Consider the following 27,031-nt stretch of genomic DNA (forward strand, 5'->3'; position numbering starts at 1 on the left):
GTTTGCCTTCATCTTTGGCTGCCCATTTTAGGAAAAATACATTGATAACGGCTCACAGTGTTTATCCAGAGGAGGATGACCAGAATAATGAAGGTTCCCCAACATTGAAGGATCAGCTAAGAGAATTTTCTTTTTGAGGGGAAGGAAAAGATTTCTACTTACTTCAAAAACTCTTCAAATATTTGAAGAGTTGTCCACTTGAAGAGGTACTGACTTATTCTGTCACAGAGAACAGAACTCAAAAAAATAGGTAAAAGTCACAGCCAAGCAAAGTTACACTCAATAAACATTTCTTTAAAAAAAATAGAAGCTTGACAAGATTTAAGAACTTTAATGCATTACAAAGACTAATTATTATTTTAAAAAAAACCTAGGGAGAATTATATTCACTGCCTAACAGACAGATGATTGACTAAATGTACAGAATGAGGCAATTTATGGACATGAACAATGTGGGAATCTGTTTTGTTTGTATATACACATACACATGTATATGTATATATATATATATATATATCTACATACATACACATATAGTGTAGACATACCACATATACACACACCATATATATGTGTGTATGTGTGTGTGTATATATATATATATATTGTGTGTGTTTGTGTGTGTGTGTGTGTTTATTACAAAGGTTTTACTTCCCTTCATCAGTGGGAGGTTGGAAAGAGAGAAAATGTATATTTATAAATTCGCTTGATCAGTCTTTTATTTGTACTACCCTGGTTTAGGCTTTCCAATTTTGGTTGTCTGATGGTTCCATACTGGGAGATTTAGGCCTGTTGTTCAGATACTATATCGGGTTTCCTCATTTATAAAATTAAGTGGAGAAATGAGTGGAAAACCATTAAAGTATCTTTGTCAAGAAAACCCAAACGTGGGCACAAAGAGTCAGACCGAACTGAAATTACTCAAGAATGACAGTGATCTGTCTCCTGGAAGCTTACATGTACTAGTCTTAATTTAACATATCCAATTCTTCTACTTTATCCCCATATTGGTTTTTTAGACCAATAATCTCCTTCCTCTACTTTTACTCTGTAACTTTTTGCCTAATAACACAGGCATGAATTTCTATGAACAGAAAGTGATGACAATGGTAGAAAATCCGGTTTTCTAAGAAGGAACATTAAAGATTTCCTCTCTCCTGTCTACTTGTTTTTCCTTGGATTCAATCTTCTATTAGATAATATATTCTATTTACTCTCATAGTTGATTCTCCCCAGTCTTTATCTCCAGAGGGCTGTGAACCCTTGGACCTGGGGAAATGATAACATTGTAGGAGAGGGAAGAGGGGGAGGGGAGTGGCAAATCAGTGAATTCTATATAAAAAAAATCTGTGTATTAGAGCAGGGAAAAGAATGCTCTGGGATTGTCAGTCTGAGCCCTGCCCTTCTTCACTCTAATGGGCTCATTCAGAGTCTCCTACCCAGGTGAGTGATCTGATTTTTTATGGCTGTTGTTGGCCCCTTTATATCTGAGTTTTATCAGGGAATGACATGACAAAGAGCTTTCCCTTATGCAATAGACACATCCTTGCTTAAATGAATTCATACAGAATCAGAATTCCAGATCCCACAGAGACCTCTAGAAATCACAAAGATTAGTTTTATGCTCCCTGGAAAGAGGTCTTTTTACATGGCCCAGGTTTTTGGGGAACTAATCCACTACACAGTCACTCATTCTTTGAGGTTGTCCATAACTGCATGTACTTCTAATAATTTGTGGCTGTTCCTAAGTTTCTTCCTAACCACATTCCTAACACTCCACTGCCAAATATCCTACAAGTTTCCCCCACCTTCTGTTTTCTCGGGGATGGCAAAGAAACACAAGATACTCTGCTCTGAAATAGCAGAAAATAGAGGGGAGGTAGACTCCAAACTTTGCTGGCAATGACTAACATCACTCTCAAAAAGGCAAGCGGTTTATTTGTGAAAAACATTGTAGTCAGAGGCATGGAAATTATGTGTTAGTAAGTTTAGGATGCATTGTCCAGAAAGGTGCTATCAGATAATCCTCAGTTTGAAAATACTGCTAATGTATGTCTAATTACAGTATTCCCCGGATTAAAGACCTTGTTGGTTTTTCATTGTCTATAGAAAAAAATACACTTTAAGTACCAGTGATTTTTTTCCTTCATTATTTACATTTACCCACACTCCTTTCTTCCACAGCACACAAGTTCTTGGAGGAGGCAATTTGCAGTATGAGATAGAGTGATATACTTGGAGCCAGAAAGACCTGAGTAGTTATACACTAGTTATATCACCCTGAAAATTCATCTAAATTCTGAAAATCGGTTTCCTTATCTGTAAAAATGTGAATAACGACAGCTTGTATACATGCATGTAAACATGTATGTGTATATATCTACAAGGTATGTTTAATGTGTATGTGTATCTATATTCGTTGTACACATGTGCACACATATCATGTATATATGAATTTCAAGTGCACATGTATACACATATAAAACTGTGCAGACACATACATACATGTGTGTATATGTACACACACTGTGTAGAAATGTACAAAACTTTTTTTTTTTTTATGAGCAATTGGGTTAAGTAAATTGCTCGAGGTTACACGGCCAGTTATTTCTGGGTGTGGTGCTTAGTGTGGGAGCCCGGATTCGGTCCCCAGGTCATCCCGATACTGGGGCCGGTGCTCTTACTCACTGAGCCACCTAGCCGCCCCAAAATTTACAAAACTTAAAGTAAGATATACGCATATATGTCTGTGTGTCAGGTTTTTATTTTTACTTCTGTTCTGTCTTGTCCCTGTCCATTGACACAAACCATCTTCCATTCTTGGAAAAGTTTCTGTCCTAATCTCATTGTTCAAATTAATCTTTTCATTTTAGGATCCACTTTAGGATCCATCTCCTTCATAAAACCATTTCATCCATCCTCCTTCCTCCAATTTCCTCTGGGTACTTTTTCCAATTATAAGTTACTTGGTATCCCAGTTATTAGAGTATATGTCTTATCCACTTTGTTATAGTCTTAGTTCTATGACTGAAAGAATTAGACAATTTTTTTTGTCTATGCATTATTATTCCACCCCTACCTTCAATATCCAACCCAGTAAATAAGAAAGCCTGACTAGCGCTCATAGAGGTTGATTCAGGAATAAGTGGGTATCTTTCCAATGACCACAAACACTTTGATAACTACCAAATCCAGCTGAAAATAATGTTTGCTCCTGCCAAATATGTGAAAAACATTCAAATCTGTTTCTTTCCATTCCCCATTCCTTCACCTAATATGAACAATCATCTCTGTAACTGGCATACCACTTAAAAAACAACTTGGAGTATGGATATTATAGGGTGTAAAAGACTGAACTAGGAATCTGAGCTATCTTCCTGAATTTTAGGGGTCCTCATCGCTAAAACTTGGACAATTTATTTCACTTCTGTTAACCTCAATACTCTAATTTCCATAATGGGCATAATAACACTTGGCCTTAGTTCTTGGGTGTATTGTAAAGATTTCATAGGTTAATACATGAAAATGTGCTCTAATAGTAAAGTAGAATGTAAGCTCCTTGAATGAAAGGGTTTTCATTTTGACCTCTGGTTTCTTATAACATAGCACAATGGCTTACACATAGTAGATGTTTGCAAAATATCTGTTGAATTCAATAGATAAAGTAACTGCTAATGTAAGAATTACTAGATTTTAAAAATATAATTTATGTTTATTTTAATTTACATCATTTATTTCCACAAGATTCTGAGTTACAAGTTTTCTCCCCATCTCTCCCCTACCCACCACCACAAAACAGCTATCCCACTGTATACCCCCTCCGCCAATCTGCTCTCTCCTATATCCTCCCCCATTCCCTCTCTAAATTTCCAGTAGGACAAGATGGATCTTTATACCCCAGTGCCTGTATATCTTATTTCACAGTTGCATGTAAAAATAATAATAATATATATTTTTTAAACATTTTATTTTAAAACTTTGAATTCCAGAATCTTTCCCTTCCTCCCTCATCACCCACACTTACTGAGAAGATAAGCAATTCCATATAGGTTGTACATATGTACCTATGCAAAACATTTCTATAGTAGATATATTGTGAAAGACCGAGTATATTTCTCTCCATCCTATCCCTTCCCCACTTGTTCTATTCTCTACTTTGACTCTGTCCCTTTTTAAAAGTTGTGCTTCTCGGGGGTGGCTAGCTGGTGCAGTGAGTAAAGCACCTGCCCTAGAATCAGGAGGACCTGAGTTCAGTTCCAGCCTCGGACACTTAACACCCACACAAAAACACTAGCCCTGTAACCTTGGGAAATTTACTTAACCCCAACTGCCCTCCAAAAGGAAAAAAAATTGTGCTTCTAACTTCCCTCCCCCCCAAACCATCCCTCCCCTCCATCATGCCCCCTCTCATCCCCTTTCCCCCTACTCTCCTGTAAGGCAACATACCCTATTTCATGGGTATGTCATTCCCTCCCTAAGCCAAATTCAATGAGAGTAGGGTTGACCCATTCCCTTTTGCCTTCCTTTTCTTCCCCTCCATTGTAACAGATTTGCCTTGCCTCTTCTGTATGGGATAATTTACCCCATTCTGTCTCTCCCCATCTCCTCTCATTATATTCTTCTCTCGACTATCAATTTCATCTTTTAAGAATCATCTCTTCCTATTCAATTGGTCCTGTGCCCTCTGTCTATGTATACCTGTACACATATATACACACACTCAAATATGTATTCATATGGCCATATACCCTCCTATATAAACATACATGTATATATGTATATATATATATACACACACACATACATATATTTACTTCAACTATTCCCATACTGAGAGAAGTTTCATACATTATAATTATCATTTTTCCTTGTAGAAATATAAATGGTTCAACTTTGATAAGTTCCTTATGATTTCTTTTCCCTGTTTACCTTCTCATGCTTCTTTAGCTTCTTGTATCTGAATGACAAATTTTCTATTCAACTCTGTTTTTTTCATCAAGAATGCTTGAAAGTCCTCTATTTCATTGAATGATCATATTTCCCCTGAAACATGATACTCAGTTTTGCTGGGTAGGTGATTCTTGGTTTTAATTCTAGTTTCTTTGACCTCTGGAATATCATATTCCAAGCCCTTTAATCCCTCAATATGGAAGCTGCCAGATCCTGTGTTATCCTGATTGTGTTTTAATATGATAAATCTTAGGGCCTGAGGCTCTTGGTGGATATGATGTGAATCACTCTTGATGATTGTTGAAGTAGCATCAAGAATTAAACAGTCAGTTCTAGCTGCAGGACTAAGAGACAGGCAATTAAGTAAAATCCAAAAAGAATCAGCCCACTGCTATATGCAATGGAAACAAGAAGGCCCAGTGAATGAAGCATTAGGCCTGGCATCAAGAAGACCTGAGTTCAGATCAGCTACTTAGAAACTGTGTGATGCTGAGCAATTCACTTACCCTCTGTTTGCATCACTTTCCTTATCTATAGGGGGGATATAATAATAGCATCTACATTGTAAGATTGTTGTGGGGATCAAATAAGATGATATTTATAAAGTGTTTAGTATAGAGCCTGGAACATAGTAAGCATTACATAAATTTTAGTTTTTATACATTGGATTATGCTAGGAGCTAGACATACAAAGACAAGCATAAAAACAGGCTCTGGTCTCAGGGAATTTACATTTCAATTTAACCCTTTAAATCTGAGTGCCCCTATAACATGGTCACTTAGGTACTAACCTCAATGTTTCATTTCAGTTCCTCAGCTCTTCAACTAATTACTCTTCCTTATAATTAATTAACCTTTTTTTATACGACTGGGCTTTAGAATTTATCTGGCCATTTTTAGTAGGACAATAGAATTTTTTTTTTAATCTCAATGAAAGGATAAGAATTCTGTGTAAAACTTACTAGCTGTATGACCTTGCAAGTCATTAAACCCTGATTGCCCTGCCTTTCCCCCTCCAAAAAAAAAGAGTTCTGTGTAAAGAATCTGGTTCTATACCTAGTTCAGGTAAGGCAAGTTGATTCCACAGGTAAACTGGAAAGACAAACAATCTTCCCAATTTGGGGCAAATAACAGAAAGTAAACTGGCATCCTGAGTCCTCAGAAAATAACAGAAAGAGGGGCAAATAAGAGAAATCATTTTCTTCAATCTTTTTTTTTTGCAAGCATTTATTAAAGGATTACCTATGGGAATGATACTTGTTTGTTTTGACTTGCAAAATTTTCTGCTGAAATATGAATATTAGGAAAAATAGATTAGATATGCATTGAAAAATACAACCATATGAATCTTCCTTTAACTGTGTGTCTTTGTGACCTGGTTTAAAATGCAGCCCAGTATTAATAAATTCAGTAAAGGTGGGAATGGGGGGAGGGGAAAGAAAAACAATGGAAACAAAGGAAGAATAAGGGGAATTCAGAGAAATTTTGTTGATAGAAGCCAATCTAGCTTTGAGCTGCTCCTTGGTCTGGGTAGATGGAAGGTGGCAAAAAGATTTGAACACCATTAATCCAGTAGAATTATAGAAATTTTTCTATATTAAGTTTTTTCACATTAATCACTACCTCAAAAATATATGACTAATTAGCATTTACACTCCATGTCAAGTGTTACAAAGTCTTTTGACAATATTAGCTAATTTGTTCCTTTCAACAACCATTTGATGTAATTATACTGTGAAATATGAAGATTTTGCAATAAGGAATTGTAGTGTAGAGAGGGGAAGAGGATTGCCCAGTATCATAGCAGAAACATGGCAAGGTGAGAAATTGAGCTGTAGTTACATATTTAACTCCTCTTTTGCTAATCTTTCCTTACTGAACATTGACTCTGTTTTCTTGGCCTTTTCATTAGAATATAAAAATATTCCTCATAAAGGCTCTGCTAAATGGAATTTGTTTTAATGACATCTGAATTTCACATGTGTGTACATGTGAATGTGTATGCATTTGTGTGTGTCTGTGTATGTCTGTGTGTACTGAGAGAATGGGAGAAACAAACACAGAGACAGAGACAGAAAAAGAGATAAAGATAATGGAAAGAAACAGAGACATAACAGAAAAAAAAAACAGAATCAGGAATAAAGAGACAGTGTTTATTTTACAGTCATATTGTACTAATGGAAAACATGGCCATTATTTCAGTACCTCTTTCAAATAGTTTTGAAAAACTAGCAAGTTATGTTTCACAAAAGTATGAAGTAAATTAGATGCATTGCATGTTTATCCCTTAGTCATACTTTGGGGATATCATCTATAATTTGGAATAAAATTTAAAGAAGATAATATTATAAATTTCTAATGCCAAACTATTAATAAATTTTAGATATCTAAACTTTAATAATTAAAGATGTAATTATTGCAGGGGAAGTACTTACTATTTTTTTTTTGGAAAGCAATTGGGGTTAAGTGACTTGCCCAAGGTCATATGACTAGTTTTTGTGTTAAGTGTCTGAGGCTGTATTTGAACTCAAGGGCCAGTGCTATATTCACTGAGGGAAAGTAATTCTATGCCCAAGTAGATGTCAAAACATATTTAGTCTTGTTTTAAGAGTGATAATACTATTTCTGCAGACTATTGAAAATGCAGAAAATTTGCCAATAAAGTAAAAATGCCATGCATCTCCCAATCATTTGGTTATTCATTGTACTTTAGCACCATTAAATTAATTATTGGTTTTGCCATAAACACAACAATTTTTTTTGGAAAAAGATTTAAAAATATCTGGAAATAGAGCAGAAAGGGAACTGGACTTTAGGGAAAAATTTGGCTTCTAGTTCTAATTCTATACACACACATAGATACATACACACATACAATATAATATATAAACATATGAGTGTGCATACACACCTACATATATTCACTATACATATACACATATATATTTGTGCACAAATGCATATATTAATACTTAGGAATATATACACACATATATACATATATATGTATGTATGCATGTATATACTGTCTAACCCAGTTTGGCAAGTCACCTTATCTTTCTTCATTTAAATTTACTCATAGGGAGGGATTGAATTAGAATTCTGAGATCTCTTCCATCTCACAAACTCTGTGGCTTAAGTGAAAATGAGTTTAAAACAGCCTGTTCAGCCTAAGTACATGTGTGTGGCTTAAACAGTGATTTCTAACATCTATTACAGCTATATGAGTCTGTGAAAATTTTCTGAAGGGATTTGAGACTACCATCATCCTCCTTTGATATCTAAACAATATTGTGATGGTCCAAACTTCATTTACTGTTCCCAATAAGAAGCTGTGAGAGTGGGAAAACAATCATAAAAAAGTAAATGTAGAAGGGATTTCAAAGAGCATTTCATTCAGCCAACCATTACATGAATCAATTCTTATTCCATAATTTCTGACATGGGGTAATCCATCCTTGACTTGCATAGTGTCAGTGAAGGGTAATTTACTTTCTTTTTTTTTTGTCTTCATTAATTTGTTTGTTTACTTTTACTTTACAAGATTCAGCTCTGCAATTCCCTGAGTTTCAAATTTTCTGCCCCTCCCTCTCCCTCTGTACCCCCCCACCCCCCGGCCATGGGGGTATGCAATCAAGTATAGGATCTGCAAATACTTTCACATTAGACATTAGACAGGTTGTAAAGAAGGCTTGTAACCAATGGAATGAACAATGGGAAAGAGGAAACAGAACTAAACAAGAAAAAGAAAGAGAGCAGGTAGTTTGCTTCAGTCTACATTCAAACTCTGTTCTTTCTAGTTCTTTCTATGAATGTACACATCTCCTTCCAACATTAGTCTCTTGGAGTTGTCTTATAACCTTGCATGGCTGAGAAGAGTCCAGTCTATCAAAGTTGGTCATCACACGTATGTTATGTCTATAATTGTGTACAAATTTCTCCTGGTTCTGCTCTTCTCACTCTGCATCAGTTTGTATAAGTCTCTCCAGGTAAATATGAAGTCTGTCTGATACTCATTTCTTATAGCACAATAGTATTCCATTACATTAATATACCAAAACTCATTTAGCCATTCCCCAATTGACAGACATCCCCTTAATTTTCAATCCTTGCCACCACAAAAAGAGCTGTGATAAATATTTTTGTACATACTGGTCTTTCTCCCACTTCTATGATCTCTTTGGGATACAACCATAGAAATGGTATTACTGGGTCAAAGGGTATGACATTATTTATAGCCCAGTAATTTACATTCTTATAACCTAGATTTTTCTATCATCTTAACAACATAAGAACTTTCTTTTTTTTGGGGGGGTGTGTGGGCACTGTTTATTGAGCAGCAGGCATGAGAGGTAGCGGGCTCCATGTGGCAGGACACAGCAGCAGCTCACTCCAAGGAGCTAGCTGCTGAGGGGCTGGACCCAGCACTACAAGCTGCAGGTTGGGCAGGGGCAGAGGACAGGGCTGCAGGCAGGTGGGCATCTGGAGGAGGAGACGCCCCTGCCCACCCCCAGGAAGCAAGGAGCTCATGTCTACGGGGTGGAGTAGAGGCTGTGGTGATGGTGGCCAGCAGGCCCAACCACCTGGGAGAAGAGGAGCGGTGTGCTTCGGCTCTGGCTGCCAAGAACTTTCTTTTTGCTTAAGTTAAACAATAGACTTTTCACTGTGAAAAAATCCACACAAAATCTCTATTTTTTTTTCTCTTAAGGATGAGAAAATATGAGTAACCCAAATGCATGTTTTTCTTATTGTTTCTTTGTCTTATTTCAGGGCATGTCATCGGCAACTCCGATTATAGTTCCTTCCTTAGTTATAGATGCCCCCTCTTAATATCACCGAGGATAAGATTTCCACCTTTTTCCTCATTGGGATCCCAGGAATGGAGCATATGTACATCTGGATATCTATACCCATCTGTCTGATATATATCATTGCTGCTCTAGGAAACTCTACCATCCTCATCATTATCAAGACAGAATCTTCTCTTCATGAGCCCATGTACTATTTTCTCTCCATGTTGGCTTTTTCTGATCTTTGCATGTCTTTCTCCTCCTTGCCGACCATGCTGAGAATCTTCTTGTTCAATTCTCCAAGAATTTCCATTGATGCTTGCATTGCCCAGGAGTTCTTCATCCATACCTTCACTGCCATGGAGTCCTCTGTGCTTGTCATCATGTCTTTCGATCGTTTCATAGCCATCCGCAGCCCTTTAAGATATAGCTCCATTCTCACCAATGTCAGAGTCATGCAAATTGGATTGGGCTTTGCCATTCGATGTTTACTATTCATAATTCCATTTCCTATTACTTTAAAGAGACTGAGATATTGCAAGGAGAATCTCCTCTCCTATTCCTACTGTCTTCACCAAGACATAATGAGATTGGCCTGCTCTGACAACAGGGTCAATATCATATATGGGTTCTTCATTGCTATCCTAAGCATGCTGGACTTTTCAGTCATTGTTATGTTTTATGTACTGATCTTGAAGACAGTTTTGGGCATTGCCTCCCATCAGGAGCGTCTCAAGGCTCTCAACACCTGTGTGAGCCATATCTGTGCTGTGCTGATCTTCTACATGCCAATCATAAGTTTGTCCATTGTCCACCGCTTTGCCAAACATGGGTCCCCACTCATTAGGATTCTCATTGCTAATATATTTTTGCTGGTTCCTCCATTGATGAATCCCATTGTATACTGTGTGAAGACCAGGCAGATCCGGGAGAAGGTCCTAGGGAAGTTAAGGGTAAAAAAGACCTAAAGGAAAATCCCAGGCATTCCTATTCGGATTTCTTCTCATATTCTAATCACAAAGTATTTAGTTGCTTCCCAATGAAGGAACATTGTGGCCATATCCTGGGACCAATCTTTTATCTAGGAAGCAGTAAACTGGTGAAAGTTAATAATGAAGCAACAATTTCCTCAAAACAGGTTTCTGTATGCTAGAATTTTGAATTCTTCTCGCTGACCTCTCCTTTTTTTCTGTGTATGTATAAAAATTCAGTGATGTGAGTGTGTGTGTCTGTTTGGGGGGGGGGGAAGGGATTTTCTCCTTGCATCATCTTCAATACCTCACAAGGGTTGGGAATCTGAGTGGAAGGATGATAGTTCTCACAACTGTAAATAGAGAAATTTGGAGGAAGAGTAGGTTATCAAGAAAGACAATGAGTTCTATTGTGGGCATGTTTGAATTTGATATATCTCTGGGATATCTAATTTGAGATGTCCAATTGATAATCTTGAAAAGGAGTTCAGGTGAGAAACTAGGTTTGAATGTATACATCTGGGAGAAATCTGTTTAGAGATAATAATTGAACTCATGGAAGTTGATAAGGCTAACATCAGAAAAGCTATAGAAATTTAAGAAAAAAGAACCCAGAAGAGAGCCTTGGAGAAGGAGTGTTGAGATGATTAGGAGAAGGATTAGGTGAGAAAAGTGCCTTGGAAACTAAGAGGAGAGGGCATGCAGAAAGATACTGTGCTTAACAATGTCAAAAATAGGAGAAGGATCAGGGAGTTTAAGGATTGAAAAGAGGCAATGCGATTAGGCAGATAGATTGTTGGTAACTTTGGAAAGAGTAGTTTCAGTTGCATGACAAGGTCTGAATTCAGCATTGAGGAAATGAAAGCGAGAGAGGAAAGAGAGTAAAGGCACTCACTGTAGGTTCCCAAGGAGTTTGGCTAAGAAAGAGGTGAGAAATATAGGCAAGGATATTGAAAGACTCAAATGAGATAATAGATGTAAACCATTTTGGAAATCTTAATTGTTTTTCTTTGTTGTTCAATCCTGTCAGCCTCTTCAAGACACTATTTAGGGTTTCCTTGGCAAAGATATTGGAGTGGTTTGCCATTTTCTTCTCCATCTCATTTTACAAATGAGAAACTAAAGCAAACAGGGTTAAGTGACAAGATCACACAGCTAGTAAGTGTCTGAGGCCTGATTTGAACTCCTATCTTCCTGACTTCAGGCCCAGCACTCAATTCTATAGTTAGCTGCCTTTGGAAACCTTAAAGTACTATGCAAATGATAGTTATTGTGATTATCTTTAGACTATTTTTATCAGGATTCCAGTCTAATGATGACTTCATTCCCCTGAACTTCTTCTACCCTCCTACTAGATAGCTAGGTAGCTAGACTTGAGTTCTAATCCAGCCTCTGTGACACCAAGTGGTTCTGGGCACACATTCTGGTGTGATTCTCTATGTCTCAGTATCATTAATTTTAAAGTGAGGATAATATTATCAGCTACTTCCTGGAATTGTTGTGAAGATCAAATGAAATGATATTTGTAAAGTTCTTACCACAGTGTCTGACACATACTATGCATTTAACAAATCCTTGTTTCCTTCTGAAATTCTGAGCTTAAGCAATATTGTACAGTGCAATACATGAGTGTACTGACAAATGTTTAATAACTGTGCTTCCTAGGGGAAAATATACATATTTCTTTAAGTCTAATTTTCATTGTTACTTAAGGTTAAATAATAATAAAAGAATAAACTGAGTCCTGATTTATAGCAACTGACAATTCCTGAGATGTAAACACTCACAACTGAAAATTTAGCAATCAGCTCTCACAAGCTGGTTAGAGGAAGCTCCATCACATCCATGTATTGATAGGATGGTAATTAGTGGATGTGGAGAACGTAGTGAGGAATTTTTGAGAATAGAGAGATGCTTAAATGTGTTTGTAGGTAGTAAGGGAGGTAACAAAATAAAAAAATAAAATAAAACTAGAAAGATTAGCTGATGTTTAATTGACTGGAAATAAGTATCGTTCTTTGAAGTTATAGAAATATTTTTACCAGTGGATTATTCAAACTTTCTCTTGTTTCAACATACCTAATTCTGTTTTTTTTTTGAATAAAGGTCACTCTCATGAGACCTAACTGTCCTAAATAGTTTTTGAACACTGATCACTGAATTCATATATGGCAATAATCTTGGATCTTCCAGATATAGCCTAAATCTGTGTTCTCAAAAGAGAAGATTCAAGCTAGACCTGTGAACCATTTAGTTTCAAAATTAGAAGCCTAAATTTTGTTTATCTGTACTTTTTATACATATCAGCTGGCTCATTGAAGCAGGTCTGAGGGCTGTTAGCAATGCCTTTGAAAGGATGACACTATCTACTAAAGGATAGACAGTACCTGTGCATGTATTGTAGATTTTAAAACATAGATAGTTGGAACATTTTTAATTGGTCATTTGCTGGATTTTCTTCCTTTCCTGTTTTCCAATGATAGGTGCATCTTGATAATGGAAAGAGAATTGGAAAAGCAGTTACTTTGTCTGACACAACTCTGAAAATAAATCCTGTGGCCTAGAATTTTTTTGTCTTCATGAAGGAGCATGTCAGGAGCAGACATGGAACACAAGATTCCTTTCTCATTATGTGCTCTAAAGGAATCAAATTGTCTTTAAACTTAGGGACTATTGTTGTTTGTTTGTTTTTTTCCTTCATATCCACAGTTTGTAGTAGAATGCTTTGGAAATTCCATTCACTAATAGGGATTACAAGTGTTATCTGGAGAAGCTAATTAGGAATGGTACAGATTTAGATTTAAAGGAGAAATAGGAATTGGAAGGAGAGTGCATATGAAAGAAGGACACACTGGAGAGTTTCTGTAAAGCATGAAGGTGGATCCAAGTGGTAATTAAGATGGATATTATTAGCTTTGTGGGTCAACAGCAGCAGAAACAGCAACAGCAACAACAGGATATTTAATCCTAAAGATTTTTCATGTTATTTTGAGTACAATAGGCACCTCCTAAGATTCAATTCCATTCAATCAAACATATGGTAAGTGACTCTTATGTATAATGCACTTTGCTTGGCATGAAAGGTGACAGGGATACCCAGGTTTAAGTGTCTTTCAAAGTCATCTTGTTTTGAGTGATGAAACTTCCTTGATTCTGGACAGAGGAAATTAGCACAGAGCAGAGGAGAGACAGAAGAGAAATGGTGGAGAGAGAAGCCAGAAGAGTGAAAAGAATCTGAGCTATTGACCTGAAGTTACAGTTCTTGAGATGCCATGTTTCAGATTCAGGGTTTCTAGGATTCTGTTCAGGCTTCACTTATATTATTAGTGAGGTCGTGTTTTTTTCCTCCATTTGGTTGATCCTGATGCTGAGAAACCTTGATTGTTCAGTCCTGTTGCTCTAGACTCTCCCATTTTATTGACATGCTGATAGAGCAACATCAAGGGGTAATGAGAAATTTCATTAAAAAAGACAACCTTTTTTTCTATTTTAAAATATGTTATTTAAGGCATAAGACCGAAAAAAAGAAATGGAAGCTAAAAGGTTTTATCTTTCTTTCCTCAGGATTTTGAGAGATGGAAGTTTTGGCAAATGGATTGATGCTTAACCTATTTTCTTACTATTTCCTCCGCATTTATAATTGAAATGAATGGACTTTTTTGACTTTTAAACCTTGACCAAATACCTTAAATTCGAATTTAAATACATCAGCTTCAATTTTATTTACTTAACCACTATGAAAATCATCTCTCTTTAATTCATCTTGTTCTCACCTAGTTTCCTCTGGAAAAACAAACAAACAAAAATCTGATGGATAAAATTTAGGATTAGGTCTTTACAAATGTGAGCAAAAGGATTTCCTGATCTGATATAAGACCTTAAAGTAATGAGATATGGGACATTCACTATTTCAAAATTCAGAGAGTTGGGGAAAAAACATAAAAGCACTCAAAGTAGCTTTTAATCTGAGTATGTAATTTGCCTCACTGAATAGATAATATTTCTCACATCCTTTCAGGATCTTCAGTGGTGGATCAGATTAATCATGCAACTTTCCCCTCTTCTGCCAAGTGATTCTCACATTTGCCTTTGCATTAATACTTTTTATATGTATATATACAGTTTTTCAGTCTTATGGTAGTACACTTAGAGCTTGGATCTTTCCAGGAAGGAATACAAACTTGGTCTTCTGCAAAATGGCTGGCAACTATCCAAACAACTTCCATTCAAATACCTTTACTAAAGGCCTACCTGCTCCTTTAACAATGCATTTCACTTTTGCATAGCTTTAATTGTTAGGAAGCTGTTTTTCTACCCTTGTCTCAAACCCAATTCTGCCTCTTTAATTTACATCTATTATTCCTAATTCTTCTTTCTAATGTTGAACAGAACAAATAAAATCACCTGATGCCATTCAAGTTCTTGAGCATTACAGACATATTCTTCTTTTTTAATTTTAACATTTAAATTGAATTAATTTTTGCTGCATTTTAAGTTCTGAAGTGTTGTTCCTTTCCTCCCTCCCCAACACATACTAGAGGATATGTGTGTATATATACACACAAATAAAAGTATACATATGAACACATACACTTATATGTGTATGTATATATAAAACCATACATTCTATTTATAAATTCTTTCTCTGGAGGTAGGCAGAATTTTTCCTCATAGGTCCTTTGTAGTTGATTTCATATTTAAAGCACTCAGAATATCTTAGTTGTTGACAATTATTGTTTAAAGAAAATTGCTGTTACTGTATACAATGTTCTCTTGGTTCTTCTCATTTCACTGTATTATTTCATGAAATTCTTCATTTTCCTAAAATCACCTGCTTATTATTTCTTGCAGCACAATAATATTCCATCTAAATCATATACCACAATTTGTTTAGCCATTCCCAAATTAATGGGCATTCCCTCAACTTCCAGTTCTTTGTCACCACAAAGAGAATTGCTATAAATATTTTAGGACATAGAGACTTTTTCCCCTTTTTTCCCTGGTCACCTTGTGAAACAGACGTAATAGTGGTATTGTTGCATCAAAGCATACACACAGTTTTATTACACTTTGGGAATAGTTTTAAATTAATGTACAGAATGGTTGAATCAGTTTAGAAACTAGATCAATAGCTCGTTTGTGTCCCAATTTTCCCACATTCCCTCTAACTTTCATAATTTCCCCCTTCTATCATTTTAGCCAGTCTGATAGGTGTGAGATATCTCAAAATTGTCTTAATTTGCATTTTTTTCTTTTTTTGGTGGGGGGAAGGCAGTACAATTGGGGTTAATTCCAAGGTCACATGGCTAGTAAGTGTTAAGTGTCTGAGGCCGGATTAGTACTCAGGTCCTCCTGACTCCAGGGCTGATGCTCTATTCACTGCGCCATGTAGCAGCCCCTTAAAGGGTTTTCTTTTTCAACCTCTTTTTTTTTTGAGGGGGAAGGTAGGGCAGTTGGGGTTAAGTGACTTGCCCAAAGTCACACAGCTAGAAAGTCAAGTGTCTGAGGTCAATTTTGAACTCAAGTCCTCCAGACTCCAGGGCTGGTTCTCTATTCACTGCGCCACCTAGCTGTCCCTATTTGCATTTCTTTAATAGATAATGGAACATGTTTTCATGACTATATATAACTTTGATTTCTTCATAAAAAAACACTGCTTATTCATATTTTTGACTATTTATCTATTGGGGAATGACTCATATTCTTATAAATTTGACAATGTTCTCAATATAGTTGAGATATGAGACCTTTATTGGAGAAACAGCCTATATTTTCCACCTAATTTTCTGCTTCCTACTAATCTTGGTTACATTGGTTTTATTTGTACAAAATCTATTTAATTTAATATGTTGAAAATTATCCATTTTCACTATATCACAAAATGTGCTCTCTCTCTTGTTTATTTAGAAACTCTTCTGTTATCCTTAAGTCTGGTAAGTAATATATGTCATGTTCTTCTAATTTTCTTGTGATATCTCCCTTTACATCTAGATCATGTATCCATTTAAGCCATATCTTGGTAAATGGTGTGTTATTGGTCTATACATAGTTTCTGCCATATTGCTTTCCAATTTTCCCAACAATAATTTAATCAAAAAGTGCATTTTTATCACTAAAGCTTAAAGCCTTGAATTTGTCAAATGCAAGGTTATTATAATGATTTACTACTGTGTATTGCATATCTACCTTCCTATTTCTTAGCCAGTACAAAATAGTTTTGAAATTACCACCTTACAACACTGTTTAAGATGGAGTACTGCTAGAGTTCCTTACTTTATATTAAATACAATAGTCTTGAACTTTTATCCTTCCTAAATCGCTTGTATTTTTTTATATTCATTCTGCATATACATATATCTGTTCATGTTCTCCTTTGATATAAAGAATATAAGCTCCTTGAAAACAGAGTCTATTTCATTCTTTTGCATTTTTAAATAGGGATATGCTGGTGTGATAGTAATAGAATATAAAGATCCCCCTGTATTGGCTTGGTTTTCAAATTGATTGTGTTAAAACCCAGAGCTTGTTAATCCCACCTGTGGGATGGACTTGTTGATGTGAAAAGAGAGTCCTGAACTGGGAGGAGCTGGTGACATAGATTTGGAGAGACACAAGAGAGAGGCAGAAGAACTTTTTGGAAGCAGCACCTCATGGAGGCAGAGAGAGAGAGACTGAGAGAATTTCTGGGGCCACTTTCAATTGCCCTGGACCTTTGAGACCTTCCCCCTGAGCTCCAAGGACTGAGGAGACATGGCTGTTTTGCTGGTACTTTGTGGGGCTGTTTTGATGTTGTTTTGCCAGATTTATCCACTGGTGATAGACAGTCCTTTTGTTGAAGAAGTCCTGGAACCTGGCTGTTGGCTAAGAGCTCCTGAGACTGTCCTGCAGACAGAGAGTGAATAGTGTCCACTGGTGAAGGGCAGTGCTGTTGTTGCAGGGGTCTGGGAACCTTTCTGTTGGTTCAGAGCTACTGAGACTGTCCTGCAGACAGAGAGTGAATGCTATCCACTGGTGAAGGACAGTGCTGTTGTTTCAGGGGTCTGGAGACTGTCCTGCAGACAGAGTGACTACTGTCCACTGGTGAAGGACAGTGCTGTTGTTGCAGGGGTCTGGGAGCCTTTCTGTTGGTTCAGAAGCCCTGAAGAAGGATTTTCTTGTTGTATGTTTACAGAAATCCTGGGAGAGGGTTTTGCTAATGTTTTCAGGGGTTCTAGGACTGTTCTACAGACAGAGGATGAATTAATGAAGGGACTGACAATGTATCTTGTGGCCTTGCTAAGCCTTGTCTCCCCAGGAACTAAGATTGCTGAGAAATTGCCACTTGTCAAGATGAAGAAAAGACCTCCATTTGGGTATTAAGTGCTGTGCTTAAACTTGATGTAACTCTGGGGTAGATTCAATTGTGATCCAGGGGTGGGGAACTTTTGACCTTTTTGTGTTCTATGGTTGAACAAATGAATGTACTTTACTTATGTTTGAAAACTAATATCCATTTGAGAAGAGGGGTTTTGTGATGGACTAAATGAAGGTACAGCCTAGGGGTGGAGTAGTATTTAGAACAGGGACTTTGTAATTGATTGAATGAATGGAAGGTCCTGGGGTGGGGTAGTACTTGGAGATTATTTAATTACCCTTAGTAAATGCTGTATTTTGAATGATGTCATGTTTTGACCTTCTCTGTTCTTGGTTGGTCACTGAATAAAATAGAGAGCACCTATGCTGGTATTCTGAACCTTGGGAAGTTGCCTTTCCTTGGCATTACATTACAGCTGGTAAGTGTCCAATGTGCTGATAATGAAAGTACTGGTAATATGCTTAAAAACTGGCTTTCCAAAAAAAATAGATAGGTGTATAAATAAAGAAATGAATAAATGAAGTATAAATTAACAAAGAAATCAACAAGCAAAAAATGGATAGATAAATGAATGAATGCATAGCTAGGCATTTAGATAAATAGATAGAGATAAATGAAAGATATTCTATTAAGGTTAGTCAATATTACTAAAATTTGCTCCATTACTTTCTAAAGTCTAGGCAACAATAAAACAATCCCTGACTTTTAGTACTTATAAATTTAGAAGGTGTAAATACCCATCCTGAAATTTTAACAATTAGCTCTTATGAGGCTATTCAAGTTTCCTTCCAAATACCTCCGCTTAATGACCTTCACAGCTTAATCTCAACCCAAATTTCCAGGCTCATTTTATATGATTCTCTCCATCACAGATATTTTGTGATGTTCTCCCATCTCCATACTTTTTCACTGACTGTCCCCAATGCCTGAAATTCAAGTTCTAACTCCTTATCTTCACCCAATAAGATCTCTCTCTCTTCAAGACAGAGATCAACTATAATTTTCCATATGAAACCTTTCCTTATTCCCTTCTACACCCAATTTCTAGTACCTTCCCACTCCAACTATATTTTATTTAACTACTTTATTTGTACTAATTTTCTTCAAATTTATTGTGTATATACTTGAATATATTCTTATTATCTTTCCCTTTAGAATATAATTTCACTGTGATTAAGTATTGCTTTATTCATTGATTGTTTGTCCTCAATGTCTAGCCTAGCAGCATCTAATGATAATAGGTCCTTAATAAATACTTATTTGTTGTTTGCTTGACTCTTTTCTGGGATCATGATCTGTCCCTGGTCTTAGGTCCCAGATTATTCATTGAGCAAGAATTTCTAAATAGCTGCATTCTCTTAGAAATGACAAAACAAAGATGGGTTGGGGATTAAGGAAAGTGGTGATAATTGTTTGTGACTGGAAGAGGAGGAAAATTAAAGGAAGGATAAGGAGGAGGAGGAGGAAGAAGAGGAGACAGGAAAAAGATTGTAGAGAAGGGGGAGAAGGAACCAAAATGTGAAGAGAATCAGAATGGGAAAAGGAATGCAAATGGACTTCTGAGCTGTAATTAGAATAATATTATGACAGAAGGGGAAAGGAAGAATAACAATTATGAACTGGCTCAACAGATGGACTGAAAAGCAGCAATAAGTCACAGAAACCATCGGTTCGTGGAATTCACTGGGTATACCCACTTGTTCCCAGGCCTTATCCTAACCAAGCTGAGCAGCAATAATTCTATTCCAGTTGACTATGAAGAAATCTGTGGAATCAGTTTCTGGACATTTAAGGCCCATGTTTTCAAATCTCTCGATCGACTGTTGAGTTGTAAAAGAGGAAAAAAAGTCCACAGGATGCCACAACTGATAGATGAAGCAGGTTCTGGCTGAAGGCTCTTCTTGGATATAGCTGTATAGAGGACTAGATGTAATCTCAGTGAGGGGTGAAAGAGTCCTTCTCTACCCTAATGATGCTATTTTTGTTGCTCTTATATGTTTATTTCCATTACTATTAACTTTATGAAAAGATTAGGCAGCTAGTCTCTTTCCATTCCCTACCACCAAGGTGGAGAAGAGTGTAAGAGGGAGAGCCTAACAAGTAGGAGAAATAGAGTGGCAGATATGAAGAGCTTAGGTCACTAGAAAGATCCAGTTTGGCTATTGATCACACAAACCCAGTACATAAATAAAATCAGATGTGCAATCAGAAGTCTCAAGAAAAATTAATTTATGTAATATCAGTTTCCAAGCAGCTTCATCTGCAGCTATAAATTTTATTTAATTCCATTTAAATCATTCTGTTAATTTACATGATAACTCTCTATGCTTGACATTGTTTTTATGTGGAAATAAAAGACCCAGTGCATGTGGTACACTGGATACGTTATCCTTGCCTACCTTTCTGGGAAAGCCCCTTTATATTTTGTATTTTTATAATTAGCAACTAATGTACTAGTGAATTATATATATATATAAAACAACAGAGAGCAGAGTTGGGAAATAATCCAATAAATGTGAGAATAAGGAGCCCAATTCAGAATCCTTGAAAAATGTTTCGTGGAAAGCCCAAACTGCTAGGCAAAAACAAGAACTAGGATATGTTTCCAGGCTTGAGGTCTAAGCCAATTCAGCTCCTTTATGCTCTTTGGGGATTAAGGCAAAAATACTCTGGTGCCCATTTGAAAAAAAAAGACTGTAATTAAAAATAATTAAAAGATTGTAATTAAAAAGGCTATCATGAACACATGGAAGTAATTGTGCACCATTGTATAAAATTGTTTAAGTAAAGTGTGAGATTGCTTGTATTTATATAAATATATGTAATTGCATCGTAACATTTAAGATGATAAAACTTTGAGCATGTGGTTCTTGGGTAAATGTGGGAGATGATAATGCAAGAATCTCATTCAAGGTTTATTCTTTTTCCAGGTCAACAATATAAAGAGGAGAATCTGATAAGAAAACGTCTTTATTCACACATTTATTTCACCAAGGTACCTGGAACAGTACTACACAATGACAGTTCTTCAGGAAGGAAAGCAAATCTGTTCAATTATAGAAGAAAAGGTGACCAAGTATAATGCCAGGATTATGTATTGATTCACATGAAGAGAAAAACAGAAGTTTGACAGAAAGAGAATGGAGTGAAAGGGAAATATACTAAACAACTTAGATTTTTAAAAAAGATTAAAAAATTTAAGAGGTATAGGCATATATGTTTGTGTATTTATATCTATTTCTATATATCTATATTTGTAGGCTTAATCCCTTAAGGAAAGTGTCACAGGCTGTAAAGCAGAGAAGGAATGGAAGCTGGTGAGAAAAGCTAAAGATCAAAAAGAAAAAAAAGAAAAATAATTTTCCCTCTATCTTTAATACTTTGAAATCTCTCTCTCTCTCTTTTTCTCAAACAATAGGACAAATAAAAGGGGCAAAGAATGTGTCTCTTTCTGGTTCAAAGGGATTGAAGATAACCAAGGGGAAAAATAAGACATTGTTTTAAATTGTTATTTTCTCTTGCCCCCTCAAATTAAATAATATTCAGACTAAACAAGACAGAATAAAAGTTATTAAAAAGAAGTAAATGCACATGATAAATAGAGACTACCTAACATCTTTTGAAATGGCCCAGATAAACTTCCACAGGAGAGATTTAGAACTGCAATTATCTTTAGTGAAAATTTAGTACAAGTGTTGTATTTCAAAGATAACAGAAGGTAGAGAAGACACTGGTGGTAAAGTGATTTGCCCAAGGTCACATAGGTAGTAACAGAGTCATAATTTAAAGCTAAGTTCTCTGACTCTAAATCTAGCACTCTTTCTGTGGCACTATGCCTCTCATATCCTTTATAATCCTTATATCCTTAGGTGATCAAATAACTGTAATACGTGATTGCTAAGCCACTTTTAGTAGTGACATTTTAAATATCAAGCAAAATGGAAGAAATATTTTCCTAAAACACAAATTATGTAATACCATTGTCTTACTTAATAAATTCCATTAGCCCCCTATTATCTATAAGAATAACTATTTCCCTGTTCCTCATTTAAAGCCTTTTGCAACCTGGCCTCACCTTACTTTTCTAGCTTTATTGCATACAGACCCTCTTCCACAAACACTGAAATCCAGCCAAATTGATCTTCATGCAGTTGCTCATATGTGGAATTCTACCTCTTGCCTCTGAACTTCTTTCTTGGCTCTCTCCCATGCCAAGAATGCACTCTCTCTCTCCACTTCTGGTTCTTGGAATGTCAGCTTCCTTTCAAGGCCTTCCTCAAGTGTCACCTTCAAAATTTCATTATCTCCTCTCATCCCCAAATCAGCTGGCTTCTTCCCCATCACTCCTCTCTCTCTCTCTCTCTCTCTCTCTCTCTCTCTCTCTCTCTCTCTCTCTATCTCTCTCTCTCTCTCTCTCTCTCTCTCTCTCTCTCTCTCTCTCTCTCTCTCTCTCTCTCTCTCTCTCTCTCTCTCTCTCCTTCAGTCTCTCTAACACATACAGACACTCACTCTTTATCTCTTTCTCATTTTATCTGTCACATTTAAGTATGTGTGTATATACACATGTTTTCTCCCCTAGCTAAACTATAAACTCCTTGAATATATGGATTATTTTGACTTTCATCTTTATAGTCTCAACAGGAAGGGATGTAATTATAATTTCCAGTTTTGATATTATATTATGAGATGTGATATAGTCATGTTATACTATATAGTGTTATATTTAGCTTAAAATACACAGCGCTTAGACTTTTTTTCCACAGAACCCACAAGACCTCAACAAGTCACTTAACCCTTCTATAAGCAATTCTCTAAAATTTTAAGTTGAAGGGAGGTGTTAAATTGCATTAGTAAATAACTCATAGGGAGATCCCAACAGCAATAAAATTATAAATCCAGGCTTTATCTCTTTACCTAACACACATTCTAGCATGTACTAGACTTAATAATTTCTTTTCTTAATTTACTGTTTGAGAAAAAGTTAGTTTTATAAAAATAAAAATAATTGAATATGTATAGATCAGCAGATTTTATATTGATCCCTTATAAATATCTAAGGCTTATTATTAAAGAGGTGATTAGTAAACATCTAGACAAAGAAATATTACTATAATGAGCTAATGTGACTTCATCAAAAACCTGCCATGTTAGACTAAATTTGTTTCCATTTTTTTTTAATGAAAATGGTTTTTTTTTAGCATTTACTATATGTAGTGCAATGCACTATGGACTAGAGAAATGCAGAAAAGTAAGACAGTCCTTGTTCTTAAAGACAAATTCTAATGGAAGAGAGAAGACAAATATTAGATTTTAGCTGAAACACAGATGGTAAGGTTTGCTTCTTAGTGTACAGTGGCAAATCAGATAGAAAAACCTCTTATTCAATGATATTCCCACTGACAAAATCATTTCGGTTTCTGATATTGAGCCATTAGACAGTGCCAAAGATTTTGGCAGCAAGAATTTTCCTTTGTGGACCTTCATTACTGTTAACAAAGCACCTGCAGGAGTGGTTACCAGGCTTCATCTTCACAGGGGTTGTATCCCAGGACACTTGACTAGAAGTGGCCCTATTCCCTAGACTCTTGGGCTCAGCATTTTGGGCTGCCTCCTTCTAGGTAGTAATAAGATGTCATTTTGAATCTTGATTTTGACTTTTCAATCTGTATGACCATGAGTTAGTTACTTGATATTAGCAAAATGCTTTGTAAGTCTTAAAGCACTATATAAACACTATAATAGTGATTACCATTACTATTCATTATCTCAGTTTCCTTATGGGAAAAACAAGGAAAATATTAAACAACACAAACAACCAACAGGGTTATTGGGGGAATGAGGGAAATACTTTATAAAAAAGCAAAAGAGTAGAGCAATGCATTATTTTGATTTTTCTTGAAAAATTCTCAGAGTCCAAGAGCACAAATGCGCAAATCAACAACACAGAAGCTGCAGCAGCTCATCAGACACTGGGAGCTGAGGGGAAGTTTCCCAGGCAAGACTTCCTCTTCCAGTCCCTCAGAGCCCCTTGAGAGTGAAAGGTTTGAAAAGAAAAGATAAGATCAGGATAAATGATTGTCTGAGGCATAAATAATCATTCACAATCAGGTGTAAAACCACTGTAATGCCTAGGAAGGAATAATGGCACCATGAAAAAAAAAAAGATTTCTTGCAGCATCCGTATATTAAGTAATGTGGGCTCTAGTTTTGTCAATACCATGGGCAATGGACTTAGCACTTTGCTACTGTCATGAAGGTTACTACTTTCCATTGAGTTTAGTCTTTAGATACATACTTACCTATTAAAAGCGATGGTGTCTTGTAAACTCATTTCCTCACATGAACACTAGTCAGGTATTATATTACTTGGTCCTGTATTCTCCCAAAGTCTCACATATTTATTGTTTTCCTATTTCTGACTCTTCCCATTATTGAAAGCGCACTTTATGAGGTCATTTCAACTGAATCTGAGGTATAGTGACTTCCTTAATGTGATCTGACTAGTGCCATACAAAGAGCTCTGAAGAAGGGGATATTTGTATGAACTGAAGCATGATGAAACATGTAGAATCAGAAGTAGAATAAGCTTCATAAACAAATGACTGCATAAATAGAAGTGAAAATAATGTTGGGAGGAAGCCAAGTTCTGAATAGTGATAAAAGTCGATATGAATTGTGGAGAACAGATGATGATATGGTTTTGTATCCTCTCATAATAAAAGCAGGGCTCTATGGAAGCAGGATGCACAGATCTATGTAGTCATATGTCGTCTATCTATCTTTGGCTTAATTTAACTGTCTTTCTTCGTTAAAAGAAGAAATCATATTAGAGGAGATGAGGGATGATCGTAGGGAATTCTATTCCCTAAGCAGGGATATGAAGCTTCCCTGATTATTTATTCTTAGAGCAATCACTTCAGCCTTCATCCCCGGAGGGAACTGGACCCCAGGACCTAGGGAAAGGAATGCCTCATTAAGGGGGACATAGATAGAGCATAGACATCTTTGAGTAATATAAAAACCATGTACATTTGGCCAAGGACAAGAATTCTGCAAGATCTACAGCCTGAACCCTGCTACTTTTCATAATAGCTGGCCCATTCAAGGTCTCATATTCAGGTTAGTGATCTAATTTTCATTCCTGTTCTCAGTCTATTGATTTCTGGCCATTTGGAGGCAAGGAGAGACAGGGAAGAGAACCAAAACACTCTCTGTATACAACTACCATATCCTTGCTTAATGAAATTCACAGAGAATTGGAATTCCAGAGCCCACTAGGATCCTCCAGAAGTGATTGAGATAATTTTTTCTGATCCTCGGTAGAATGGTCTCTTCTATAACCAAGGAAGAAAGGAGACTGACCCTCTATACAAGCAGTCACTCATTTACTTGAAATTGTCCATGAATACTTGTACCCCTAAAAATCTGTGGTTCTAACCTAGTTTCTCCTGGATCAAATGCCCAACCGTACACTGCCTGATGTTCAACAAATCTTCCCATTCCAACTCTGGCAATCAAAGACACTGTCCAGTGATGACAGAAGATTGACAGAGGAGTAAAGCGCCAAATTTCATTGGCAGCCATCAATATCACCTTCAAAAAGGCAAGTGGTTTTTAGTTATAAGCATGTGGATCCAGTGGCATAGAGATAATGTATTGGGAGATTCAACATTCTTTTTCCCTGAAGGGGTTTTCAGGTAACTCCCAGACTTCATGTTCTTTAACAGATAGTTCTGAAATATTATCAGTGTACATATATGGCCATATTTTTTATCAATTCAAAAGTTTTCAGTGACTCCTCCTCTCCTATATGATCAAATTCAATTTAAGATAAATCATAATCTGGTACCAATGAACCTTTTCTAACACTATTTCACATCATTCCCTATCCCTCATGCTACTTTTTATCCAATTGTACTAGTGAGGAGGCAATGTACCATATATCAATATACCAATATACCACTGGACAGACAGTGCTGTACTTGGAGCTAGAAACTCCTGGGTAGTAGCCACTCTATATATGCAAACCTGGGCAAATAATTTAAATTCCCTGAACCTGGGTTTCCCCATTTATAAAAGGGAAATAATAATAATAGCTCTTTTCTTTGAAGTGTGCTGTATTAAGATATAAGTGTAATGTAAAACATTAGGAAAAACAAAGTAAACTGCTATATAAATGTGAGCTTTCATCACCATCATCATCATTTTTGTCATCAGTCTTATTCATCTTGTTCCTTGTCCATTTAAATATTCCACCATCTGTACTTGGAAGTGTCTCTCCTAATTTCTGCCTGTTAACATTGTTCTCTCCATTTAGGACTTATCTTTAGGACTCCCTTCTTCACAAAACCTCTACCATTTCTCCAGCTAGATTCAATTTCTCCTCCAATTGCCTATGGTTATTTGGTCTTCTTTACTCCTATCAAATGCTATCTTATATTATAGTTGTTTGAGTATACGTGTTATCATCCACTTTATTAGAGATTGTCACCTCTCTGGTTGATGGGAATCAATCAATTTTTTCATCTGTTTGTCACTTCTCCCCAATTAGCCCAGTGGGTTGTGTGAAGTAGTTAAATGAAAGTTGAATGAATCAATGAATGAGAAAACCTGATTACTGCTGTCAGTGTTCGATAAAGGAATAATTAGTGATCCTTTCATGATCACAAAAACCTGCATTACTAAACACATCTGCAAATAGTGTTCCTGCCAATAATATGGATGTTTTTAACAATTACTTGTTCCTGTTCCTTCACCCAAGACCAAACACCCCTGTCACTGAAGCATCACTCACCAAATTGGAAAAAATGTGGAATGGAGATTATTATAGGGTACAAAATGATGGACTCTGAATCAAGAAATCTGGGAAAGCACTGGAATTAAGAGGGTTTGAGGTAGGCATTTTATAGAATGTGAGATCTTTAGTTGCAAGCCAGAGAGGTCAATATTGTGAGTGAAAGGGGGAG

The 27,031-nt window shown here is 36.3% G+C and overlaps 1 protein-coding gene and 1 long non-coding RNA gene across 2 annotated transcripts; both read left to right on the forward strand.

The window, feature by feature from the left end:
* The first annotated feature begins 1,190 nt into the window (after positions 1-1,190).
* LOC138177674 (uncharacterized) lies at positions 1,191-25,656 on the forward strand. The gene is made up of 4 exons (XR_011172549.1): positions 1,191-1,443; positions 16,619-16,644; positions 20,996-21,060; positions 25,508-25,656. It is a non-coding gene; the product is annotated as an uncharacterized lncRNA (long non-coding RNA).
* On the forward strand, positions 9,767-10,708 carry LOC138177673 (olfactory receptor 51A4-like). The gene has a single exon (XM_069108884.1). The coding sequence runs from the start codon at positions 9,767-9,769 to the stop codon at positions 10,706-10,708; it is 942 nt and encodes a 313-aa protein (XP_068964985.1).
* Positions 25,657-27,031: the final 1,375 nt, after the last annotated feature.

The sequence above is a fragment of the Petaurus breviceps genome, unplaced genomic scaffold (assembly GCF_028583685.1).
Source record: "Petaurus breviceps papuanus isolate PSGF00001 unplaced genomic scaffold, PetGlider_PUasm1.0 90444, whole genome shotgun sequence".
Taxonomy (NCBI): domain Eukaryota; kingdom Metazoa; phylum Chordata; class Mammalia; order Diprotodontia; family Petauridae; genus Petaurus; species Petaurus breviceps.

What these genes read in the sequence shown, in the direction of transcription:
- LOC138177673 (XM_069108884.1), top strand. Translation starts at nt 9,767, where the DNA reads ATGCCCCCTCTTAATATCACCGAGGATAAGATTTCCACCTTTTTCCTC.